Genomic DNA, 12,071 nt, shown 5'->3' with positions numbered 1-12,071 from the left:
CAGCATGTGTGTACCTGTGGGATGGGCTTCTCTATGCAGAGCAACTTCACTGGTGTGGAAGGGACAATAGCTAATGTGGCGCCCTTTGGAACCACCACCACCAAGGTACAATGGAGAAGCTTCTCTGCTGGTAGGCTGGCTGTTGAGTTATGCTTCTATCACTGCTGTCAGAGGTGATGGAGCTGCATTTTTTCTGTTCTTATCGTTACAACTGCAAGTCAGTCAGACCCTTCTGTTTTTCAGTGATCCTCAGCCTCCTTCCCTATGCTTTTTATGTCCACCTGCTACATCAAGAGGCAGTACTTAAGACAGAAATTTAGAGAGATTCCGTTAACTCCGCTATCTCCTGTGACTTCCGATACTGTTGTTACCAGCGATGCATACCTGTAAAATCCTGTGACTGATATAGACTAGTCTAATCGTTGCCAGAGGGACTTTTTCGATTGGAGAGGTGAAAGAATTCAAGAACAAAAAGTTTCGGCAATACATGGAGTTTAATCTAAAATGCTCGTTATGAGACAGTCTGCTGCTGCTTCTCCATCTGGGAACAAAGGGTACTGTACTCCTCTGGACTCAGGCTGTAGTGCGCGACAGCGTTTAGAAATTCTTCCAGTGGACACAGACCTGTCTTGCATCCTTTCACTACTTGCTCCTGCAAAGAGACCATTTATATGTGCGCTCGTCTATTTATTTATGTTTTTAAAGCAGCAATGCTTGCTTGGCCAAAGCTCCTGGTGGATAATCCTAAAGCACTTCGGAAATCTTCCTCCCCCCATGAACTAAACAAGCAATTGGCCTAAGGGAAAACTGGAAAAGCTGAAACTGAAGACCCTTATCCAAAGCCCCCACAGAACTCAGCTAGTCAGGAAGAGGATCAAGAGTCTGACTAGCTGTCCTGTGTCCATGCTACCAAGCCAAACTCGCTCCACAGCCTAGTGGGCTGCATATCTAGGCAAATCTGAGAGGGAGGCCCACTATCTAGTGCTTGCATTACAGAGATGCCATAAAGGTCCTTTACCTGTCCGCAGTAAGACAGGCGTACAAACCACTCTTTGGAATGCTGGTGCTGATACAGTTCCATTGTCACATCTGAGGCATACGGGGGCCATTTGTGATCGAAGATTCCCAGTGCCATCAAGAGAGGGATGAGGGTAACATCATGAGAAGCATAGAGAATGAACTTTCTGATGGGGAGAAAAATGCTAAAGTAAATGTTAGCTGCATTTATTTCTCCAGGGATCTCTAGGTATCACTCATGTACCTTTGGCTAACAGCTGGATTAACATTTAACTGCCACATCTAGCTTTTCCCTACTTGTTCATTCAATTGGTATTTGAAACAGTTCTTCATGGGCAGCCAGTTGGAATTCATTGTGGACAGAGAGACAATTTTGTTCTGTACCTGGCTGCTGTAGCTGAAGATGGTGAAGCCACTGCTTCCAGAATATTTTTCTGGAGTGCATACAGAAGGGGACCAACAGCCATTTGAAGAACTTCCCTAGAAGAGACAGAATTTGAAAGTAAGTTTCTATTTTGTTCAGGTTTAGACAATTGCTATTGAGACCTGGGGACTTGTTCTCTTATTATTAGGTGATAAAGTATATGAAATGCAACCAAGAACCATTAAATACAATTCCTACTGTTAACTTTCCATTAAAGCAATTGCTTAGATGCCAGAGATGTTTATGCAATTATATCTTGGAGGAGAGCGCGTGTAAAGACTCCTGATTGTGAGTGGAAGGAGAGGTGTCAAGAAGACAGTCTCTCAAGATTTGGGCCATGCAAAGAGAAAAAGTGAGAACTGTTGATTTTATATTTTATTTCACTTCCCCATTTCTTTTCTGAATATACAGATTTCAGCTGAGGGGATATGACTGAAGCTGGCTAGCGAACAGTCACACTTCACAATAAGTACTGTAGTTTCAAGATTTGGTCTTTGTTCCTATCTGGGACAAATCTGAGACCTTCTGATTTTTATTTATTTATTTTTTTGGGGGGTGGGTAGGAGGGGAGGGCTGGAAGAGGGAAATATCACAAGCAAAAGAGATGCCTATTGTAGAAAAGCCAATAACCTAGGGGTTAGAGTACTCCCTGTGGGATGGCCAGGTACTTGAGGCTGCATCTCCCAAATGAGTGCACTGACTAACAAGCTATTCTAAAATGGGCATGTGCATGGGATGGGATGGGGGTAGGGGGAATAGGATGCTCTCTGACAAACCTTTCTAATGGTATCTTTACAAACCTTTCTAATGAAATCAAAATGGGAGGGGAGGGAAGAATGTTTTCAATAAAGCAACACCTGGTTAAAGTTCTTGCTTTGTTAAGTACTATCTGGAAAGTGCTACATTGGGTTTTGACTTGCAGTCTTTTCTGTGCAACTGGAGGGAGGATGGCAGGGAAGCCCAAAACACTGTAATTAATGATCCAGGAAAATGTTACTGGCTACTGACCTAACAGAAGGCAAAAGCATCGCCAGTACTAGAAAGCATAGCAACTGTGAGCCCGCTTTTAAAGGAAGAGGTACATTTCACTGTCACAGGTGCTAAAGCAGCAGCAAAGCCACTTCCACACACCATCAGGAGGAACTTTTATTTGCTATGTGTAGCATTGGATTCCTTTTATGTCATGTGTTTTGCAAGCCTAGAAGTTCCTCTCTATTTCTCTCCTAGTATTCATGGTCTAATCACAGGCCTGCTGTGTGTAACAAATGATGCATCACCAGGATAGCTATTTGCTTACTGGGGTTTAGATTTGATGCATCTGAAATTATGTTCTATAAAAGGAGTACATGCTCATTTGCTTCAGCCTCCCTTGCTGGAACCTTCCCCCAAGCTCCTTTTACTCAGGACTGTCCCAAGACTGGAGGCAGGAATAGAAAATACCACCTGGAAGCATATGCCATGATGTAAAGGAAAGAGTCAATAGATCGCTGCTCGATCATGTGCAGGAAGCTCTTCAGCACAGGGCAGCTGGGCAAGTCGTGCACCTGGAAAAACAGGCAAGGTAAAACAAACAGCATGCATCCATTAGGTCTGCCCCGGTAAGGAGCCAGCTATGGAGACCAGGTGCAGATGATACGTGAACACCATATCTAAATCTGGGCATTTATTGGTTCTGAACCAGAAACATCCTTTGTGAACCTGTACTGGTGACTGATTACTCATCTTTGGTAGTTTAGCATTTGTAGGTTATTTGACAGAAGATCTGGTGCTTATACAAATGGAAGAGACACATTTGTGCCTGAGGATATAAACAAAAGTACTTCATTTTATTGCCATGGGATGGACATGTTGACAGCCAGAGCAGGGGGGCCCTATTCCTTCAATTTATGATAGGATTATCAAAAAAGGCTTTGAGCTCCTCCCCTTCTCCCAGGTACAAGAAACTGAGACAGAGATAGGTGTCTTGCAGAAAAACCAGGGGCTACCAAACTCAAGAGGAAGGCTAGGATGAAGACTGTTCATAGCTTTAATAGATTTTTAGGGTTGGAAGGGACCTTTGTAGATCACGGAGTCCAACCCTCTGCCCTGGGCAGGAAAGAGCACTGGGGTCAGATGACCCCATATAGGTGCTTGTTTAATCTCCTCTTAAAGACCTCCAAGGTAGGGGAGAACACCACCTCCCTTGGAAGCCCATTCCAGATTTTGGCAACCCTGACTGTAAAGAAATTTTTCCTAATGTCTAATCTATATCTGTTCTCTGTCAGGTTTTGGCTGTTGTTCTTAATAACCCCAAGGGGCACCCTGGTAAACAGTGTCCCCTATTCCTTGCTACCCTCCCTGATGAATTTGTAGATGGCTGCAAGATCCCCTCTCAGCCTCCTTTTGCTGAGGCTGAAAAGATTCAGGTTCCTCAATCTCTCCTTGTAGAATCTTACCTACAGGCCCCTAACCATACAGGTAACCCTCCTGGACCTTCTCAAGATTATCTGCATAACCTGTTCTTACACAAGTTAACCAAAGCAACCACTGAAAAGGGACTAGATCTGGACCATGTGCACTCTAAGAGAAGCAGGGTGGAAATGGGTCTGTAGTTGTTGATCAGATAAACACTTTGCAAATATGTATTGTGATGGGGGAGGCATTTACACAAACCCCGTACTTGTCACCACAAGGTTAATGGGGTCAATCAGTTCTACCTCACCATACCCGGAAGAGATATCAGACAGAAGAAGCTCAAAAGGGTAAGCATCACCCAACTGGTGGTAGACCAGATAGAGAAAGGGGTTTGGATAAAGGCAGGAACTTCTTAGGTGCCTCTGTTGTCCCTCTCCCTAAAGAAAGGAAGGGCCTTGACTACTAAGTCAGTAGCTTTAGAGCTACTGACATACGCTCACCTTGGAGCCCAGCTGGGGCTTTGACCTACAAGGTTTCTCTGAAGAAAATGACTCCTACCAAAATGCTGAGTGATTTAATTTGTGTTTGGCGCCTTCTGGATTGCTCCTGACCCTCAAAAGGAAGGGGGAATGTCTATGGACCCAACCAGAGGGCTGGGTCTCCTTCATGTGGATGCTTCAGACCAGTGGCTGGATGGCTGCAAAGCTGTGTTATGCCTGTAGGGGGAGCCCTGGGAGAGGACCACTGTGGGAGTAACTGTGAATTAACAACTGAGCTTCATAAGCCAAATGCGGGAAGGACCATTTAACTTTTGGCCAGGGGAGACCTTGCCATTTAATAAAATTTATATTATTTAAGTAGATACCTCCAGCCTCCACTGATGCCGTGGAAAGGAAAGTGTCCTCAGCACTGTACAGAATCAGGCCCTTTGTTCAGACAACATTCCTCCAATCTGCTGCTGCCTTAAGGACTCACTTTAGCTTGCTGGGATTCACAGACAGATGCCTGTGAAATGCTACTGACTTCAGTGGAGTTCTGCTCTAGCCCAGTGAACTGTCTGCATAGGTCTGCCTGAAGGACTGGGAGCCTCAGTAAGGAAATATTACAGGCAGTTTGTTATAACCTATTAGGCTGCAGCTGCGTGTATGCCCCATCTCACCTGTTCAGCAAAGATGTTGTCAAGTAGAAGGAAAAAGTCCACCTGCTTATCAGTGTCAATACCCATCTTCTTTTTAATGGTCTTCAGATCATCAGAAATGCCTGGCTGCCACAAGACGCTGCCCATTTTATCCCTGTCCAAAGCCAAAAAAACCCCACCAGATTTTGACATAGGTTCTTAAGACACCCTGGCAAGCACAAGAGGAGAATCAGCCCACACTTCCACTGGGGATTGTCCCCCCAGCAGTGGGAGGATGGAGACAGTGGAACCTCCCCAGTGCTGGAGGATATCTCAGTGTTTGGAGCTCTGCTGTGAGAAGCAACAGATTCTAAGTGTTTGTTCTGATGCCAAAAGTCTGGCTGTCGTCAGAATTTGAAGTGTGGGGAGGCTTACTGAAAAGAAGAAATCTTTTGAAACACTCATGTCTCATTCAAACCAGGATACCCTAAGCAGCAATCCCACATCCGTGAATAGGCTGTTGCATGGGACCTCAGCCCACCTGTGCTTTCAAGGAACGCAATTTGCCTCACAAGGAAAGAACAGATGTTCTGAACTGATTCTACATTTTTGTGCTATCAAAGAAATGCACAGCAATACCTTAAGTTCACCTAACATTTTCTATCATAGGTCCCTCTTTTCAATTGCTTTTAACTTTGTTAAATGTCAGCCACTTGGGCTGAACATTTCCATGCTGGCCTCTGCTGCAGGAGGAATGTTAAATACATGCAAACAGAAGCTCCCCCACTCTCACCCCCTTGAGCAGTACTAGTTCTGGCTCCAAATCTCAGGTGTCTAAATTTGTCAGGGGGGTAGCCTTGGAGTTAGAGAAGGAGTGTTCACCAACTCAGCTATATCCTTCTACCTCAAAAAACTGCTATTTGCACGTGCAGATAGAATTTGTTGGGCATTTGGTTGTTAATGTTGTAAATGTCACAGTGATAATGTGCATGTAGCATCATAGTTTGCCTCATTCAGCCACCTAACTATTCTTTTCTACATCCTTTCTATAGCTTAGATTATTGAGGGGAGCCACAGTACTCAGAATTCTCTCTGCATGTGACTTTTGATCACTTCTACAGGGTTGCGATGTGCACTCCAACACACATCTCAGCCCACATGCCAGAGACAGAATAAGACAGTGGAGGCAATATCAGTTCTACCCTTTACTAAGTTGAGTGCTTGAACTTTGCTACCTTAATGTTCTTCCAACACAGATTTTTTTTAGAGAAATAGATTTTTATTTAATCTGGTAATTTTGAGGCTGAGTATTTGTTAATTAAAGGTATAAATATGAAAGGGATGTTGTAATGATTACAAAACAAGGAAGGGCAAATATAAAAGAAATCCAAGCATTTTAGGTATTGAATGGCATAATTAAGACAAACTTGCATCACTACAGGGCATAAGAAATGCAATAACTTTACAAGTAGTGCATATGTGACTGTTCTGGATTAAACTAATATTTCAAGAAATGCTCAGATGTTCCTCATGCTGTCAAGTGGTATTTTTTGAACCACGTCACGTTACTTTTGACATTGCATCTAATTCTACCCAGAGTACACCACTGCTGTAGGAAGAGTTCAGTGAACGAAAACGTGATACTTTAAAGTATTACCAGGCTATGACACTATAGTGACATCAAAGGGGAAGGTGTGAGTGGCAATTCACCTGCTCAAGTGTTTCAGGCGTTGGCAATTCTGATAATTGGGGTATAGGATTTCTGTGTTTGCTTCATCTGTGACAATTGTGATGGGTCCTGTAGAATCGAACAAAAAGAAGCTTTTATTATCCCATGCACAGCATGAGGTATGGCTCATACTATTTTAGTTACTGTCATGGCCGTGTGACCCAGTCCTATAATCCTTATAGAAGGCAACTGGAGGCACTTCTCTGGTGCTAGAATCACTGTCCTCATACCCAGCTATGCCAGGTTCTGGTTTTTGTCAGTTCACATTGTGGCACCATCTATAGGCAAAATCCATCATGTTAAGCCCCATACACTTAGTACATGATAATCCCTACCCCAGGGTGTTTTCTTGCTCTTGGAATCTGGGGTCAGTCCCACTGCCTGGATTTCCTATGGCTGTTGCTTGCTTGCTTGCTTTAGCATCTGCACCTCCCTGCATTCCTGCTGGAGCAATGAACTGCAGAGTCACTTTTGCTGTCATTCTCTGGAGTGAAATGCTCTGAAAGCAGAAAGGAGATGTTCTCTTGGGGAACAAATTAGCGCTCATGCTAGCGAGTACATGGTGTGACTGGAACGACAGGGTGGGGGTCTGCTTTTGACCTGCCTCTCTTCCTGTTTCTCATCATCTGTTTCTGATGCTGCTCCTCATTCACATTGAGTTTGCAGCACTGGTGGCAAAAGACAAAGCCTGCACACCTGAACAAAGCCGAGGAGATGGTGCAAAAGGGAAACACAGAAAAGGCAGCAGTCAGAAGACACCGGAGATGGGATCAATAGGCAACAGAAGGGGTGGAGGAACAACAAGCCTAGAACAAGATGAGGTGTGAGGCAAGACAGTGTCCGGGGCCTATGGAGCATGAGAATGGGAAGCAAATCAGATACAATCCTCCCTCTCACCTTCTCTCTGCTGCTGAAACAGCCCAGCCAGCAGACAGCGCGTGGACTCCAGATTCCGAATTATATTGGTGGAACGGACACTAAAAGAGAAGACAACTGGTGAAACGGCATGTATCTCCATCCTGTAAGGAGGGTGGCAACCTTCTACTTAAAACTTCCTAGACCTCTAAGTACTGCAAGGTCTAAGGAAAGAAAAACAAGGGACAATCAGCCTGGTGTTGCTTATATACTCTTTCCCCTTGGGAGATATGAGGTACTGGGCTACCTGGACCTGTAGTGGGATGCAACATGGCACTTGTGTTATGTTCTCAGGCTGCAGCCATGGAATGGAATCCACAGAAGCCCACCATGAAATAGTTGCTTCTGGTGCCCACTGTCATCAATGGCATTGCTGGGGACTTTAATGGCTGAAATCACTAGAGACTCTTCATACCAAATTGTACAAGTCAGATAGTACAGGTGGGAAGGGTCAGCCATAGCTCCCTGTAAAGAATCTGCTATATGCAGGCAGGAGAGGCACATGCAGGACTGAAGCCTTCCTTCAATAAGGAAGAGCAGGGGTAGCTGAGGACTTGGAACAAAAATTTCAGAGACTCACAACACCTCGGAAGGCTTGTACGCTGAAGAGAGGAAGTTGAGTTCCTCTATGTAGCTTCTCCTTAGCCTCTCCCCCAGTGCAAACATCTGCTGCATCCCAACCCTCGTCAGCTGCCCTGCAATCACACCACCCTGGGGAGAGAAATGGTGAGGCTGTATTCAAGATGTGGAAATAAGCAAGTTTCAAGGGAATGTCTAGATAACAGGAAAGAATCCCTCACCTTCAGCACAGTTTTTTTATATTGATCTTCATAAGGGGAATGGGGTCTTGGGCCACCATTGAGGTCAGTTACTGTGTAATCAAACTGAGTTTGAGCAGGGACTTCCAACAGGGTAGGATGCCATTCCACCTGTAGCAAAAAGCAAGAGAAATGGAAAGTGAATTGCATCAGACCAAGAGAAGCACAAGGGAATGCAGCATGCAGTCTGCTTATGACGGGAACAAACAGGAGACAACAGGACTCCACAGTCTCCCACCACAGAACATAGCCTCTGGAAACATACAGCACTAGGACTTCTTATTCCAGAACAAAGGCCTGTACTGAGATACGATACTGGCCATGCCCCATCTCACAGCAGAAGCAGAATTAGAAGATAATTGCTACTATGACTCATACCAAATTAAACTTCTTTAGCTAAAGGATAGAGCTACTGCCCTGGAACTGAGAACCTCAAGCTGGAGTCCATAGAGGACATGGTGAATTGCTGTGATGCTCAAGTCAGGGGGCTGGCTCAGTCAGAGCAGCCTGCTTTGGAACAGATCTCTGTTTGCCTTAGAACAGCACTTGCTTAAGTGTCAAATACACCCCTATTTTGTGTCTGTATTGGTGGGGAACTTGAGAGAGGTGGTCTTGACTGCTGCTGCCGCCATGCATTTTCCAACTACTCAAGAGGGAGCGTGCACACTTCGCAGTCTGAAGGATCCTCACAGACCTATTTCTCATGAGTACAACAGCATTTCCTGTTTTATTCAGTACAACATTGAAAGGGAGGGGGAGGAGGGCAGGGGGCTGCATCCATCCAGCTGTTACTGCTAACTCCCATTCTTAGCCTTACTGTCCTGTTGAAAAGTTCTCTAGTGACATAGCCAATAAAAAAATGATTTCCAGATGGATCTAGGAAAAAAAGGCTTGAAAAACCTAAGTCCCAACCCTTTACTTTGTGTTTTATTCACTTGAAGTCCTATATCTGTCCAACCACTATAAAAAAACAAACAAAACCAAAGCCAATAGCTGTGTATTGACAGTGCAATAATAGATTTAATAGATTTTTAGGGTCGGAAGGGACCTTTGTAGATCATTGAGTCCAACCCCCTGCCCTGGCCAGTAAAAAGCGCTTGTGTGCATCCTGATTGCAATTTTGTAAGAAATAAGAAAATCTGACTCTATCAGCATCTGGCAAACACTGTGACTAAAAGGATTTTTCTGAACTTAAAAAAGATCTTTTACATAATGACATGCAATTATACAACCCTTAGAATAATGCAGCACTGTAGCTGAATTTCTGCACATGCAACAACATATTTGAGTGAAGGGTGACAAAGACAAATTTGTTCATGCTAAACACTAAATACTGTTTTGTAACAGTTTCCAAACATGTAAAAGTGATTGTATGCTATTAGAAAGCAGTTACTATTTTAGTAAGTTACACAACAGCAAACGATCCAGCTCTGCTTTTAGCTATATGCACCCGTGCAACACAATGTGTCTAAGAACATGTTTGGACACTTGATACTAGCTCCATTTTAAATTATGAACTTGGAGCCTTGCTCAGTTGCAATTTCCTGATTCCCACATTTCTGAATAAATGGTATGAACCTTTCTTTTTAGCAAGGACTGAAGAGCTGACTCCCACAGTAAAGCTTCACTTTACCAAGACTTTGTAATTTTAGATAAGCTTTTGGGCAGAAAGTGCCTGATGAAGGCCACTTTATACCCAAAGGCTTGTCTAACAGCTCTCCCACCTACACAGCTGGTTCAAGAAGACAGCATGAAACCTTGCTTCTCACATATTTCCTGGGTCATCATGGCTATACCACCACTCCAGTCCTACTTCATCATTTTAGGCACTACAGGGAAGTATGTCTACTGGCATACTATGGCATGTAAGTTAAATTCTAGCTCAATAAATGAACAGAGGACATTGTCATGAAGTAGATGTAGTCTCTTCACTAATAAAAATAATTAAATGTTTTTTAAAGGGACTTCCTGCTGTCAGACCAAATGAGCAAGGTTTTACTGTACTTTTAACTTCATTTGTTTGAAGCCTTTGCCTTACCATATTCTGTAAACTTGAGTTTGGGGACATTTGAGACCAGGTTCAGAACCATATCTGGATTCACGTTCAACCAGTCATGCACTAGTGCATTAGCATGCAGACAGTTCTCAAACATCAATGATATCATCAGATCTAAACCAGACAAGGATTTCTTTCTTTTCGCAATAGCTCTATACATTATCTAAGCTATGGAGACAGTAAAAACAACCACGAGACTTGGCAGCAAAACAGGCAGGTTCTGACAGGATCTCAACATCATATCAAAGGACTGGCATTTGGAACCTTGCAAATACAGGTTCCCAAAGTCAGGCACCGGCCACATTCACAAACTATAGTATTGTTTGGGGGTTTTTTTACATCCAAAGTCCATGCTTATCCTTCCTGGCATCATTGGCAAGTGACCAAAGTGCACAGAAACTTCTTCCTGGAAAGAAATAAAAACAAAACATGGCAGTGGCCTTCAAGAAACATAGCAATCTGGGTGGGCACAAAGGTTTTGGGACGAAATGTCCTGGAGGTCATGCAAAACAGAAGAATGAATTCTATCCAAGTTGAAGCCAGAAGGCCAGACAGTTGAATCAGCGATGCTCTCTGAACCACCCTGCTACTCTCAGGCAATGGGTCCCTGCTTCTTCCATTTGCGAGGCAGCAGGGGATGGGAGTGTCTGGGTGAACACTTTCTCTGTAGCATCCCCATTCTGTAGGGCTGCTGCCACACATTCAAATTAAAAACTGGATAGAAACTAGCTCTCCAGTTTTTACAGATTTTCAAGCATTCACTTCGTAGCTGCTTGGCTCTTTTTACAGCTCAACAGTTGTTATGATGGTACAATCATTACATGCATGGCTGGTCAAAATATCTTGTGCAATTCACCCATTAATTGTGCACCAATTATTTTGTCCTAACTTATTGTGCGATTCACCAGTTGATTGTGCAAGTCACTCTGCATGTGTGGCCAGTCTAAACTTATTGCGCAATTCACCAGTGAATTGCAGAATGTATGCAATGTGTAGCAGGGGGCCCAGAGGAAAGTTGGCTGCAGCCCCTGGGCTTTTCTTTAGGAAGTTTTTTAGTCCTGGTTCCCAGTTCCTTATTTCTGGTTCCTTATTTCAAGGTTAATCTTTCCTCACAACCTTTAGTCCTGTAATTAATTCGCTTTGAGAAAGGAGCCAGGACTACAGAACCAGGGTGGCGTAACAAGGGGTTGGACTAGATTACCTCCCGAGGTCCCTTCCAACCCTAACTTTCTGTGAGTCTGCGCAACCCCCTGGGGTGGGGGGTCAAAGAGGGTGGAGTAGGACTGTTCTCAGTGGCAGCAGACGACAGAAGCAGCAGCAACGGTCTCCAGCTGCGGCAAGGGAGGCTGAACTGGACTAGACGCTCTCGCGCAGCCCCCGCCTGGGCGCTGGGCTGGGAAGCGGCCCGCAGGCCAGGCGCGGCTGCGGCGGGCGAAGCGTTCCGGCGCCGAACGCTGCGGGTTGCAGGCACCGCCCCAGCGTTCTAGAGCGCGGCCGGCGTTCCAGCGCCCCTGTCGGGGGAGGGGCGGGCAGGGGGGGCTCTCACCTGCCGCCCGCAGGGGATGGGCTTCAGCGGCGTGCGAGCGCCGTGCCGGAACACC

General features: G+C 44.8%; 1 protein-coding gene across 1 annotated transcript; it reads right to left on the bottom strand.

Moving 5' to 3' along the window:
- Positions 1 to 479: 479 nt before the first annotated feature.
- Positions 480 to 12,070, bottom strand: ACP6 (acid phosphatase 6, lysophosphatidic; the record flags this gene model as incomplete). Its single annotated transcript, XM_019523901.1, has 10 exons — positions 480 to 652; positions 1,019 to 1,184; positions 1,402 to 1,497; positions 2,885 to 2,985; positions 4,995 to 5,127; positions 6,663 to 6,750; positions 7,579 to 7,658; positions 8,177 to 8,307; positions 8,397 to 8,525; positions 12,017 to 12,070. Coding segments are annotated over 10 exons (1,119 nt in total), but the record flags the coding sequence as incomplete, so codon positions are not given.
- Position 12,071: the final 1 nt, after the last annotated feature.

Source organism: Gavialis gangeticus, unplaced genomic scaffold (assembly GCF_001723915.1).
Source record: "Gavialis gangeticus isolate Ggan-Ray unplaced genomic scaffold, GavGan_comp1, whole genome shotgun sequence".
Lineage (NCBI taxonomy): Eukaryota > Metazoa > Chordata > Crocodylia > Gavialidae > Gavialis > Gavialis gangeticus.
This window is presented reverse-complemented; position numbering and strand designations above follow the sequence as displayed.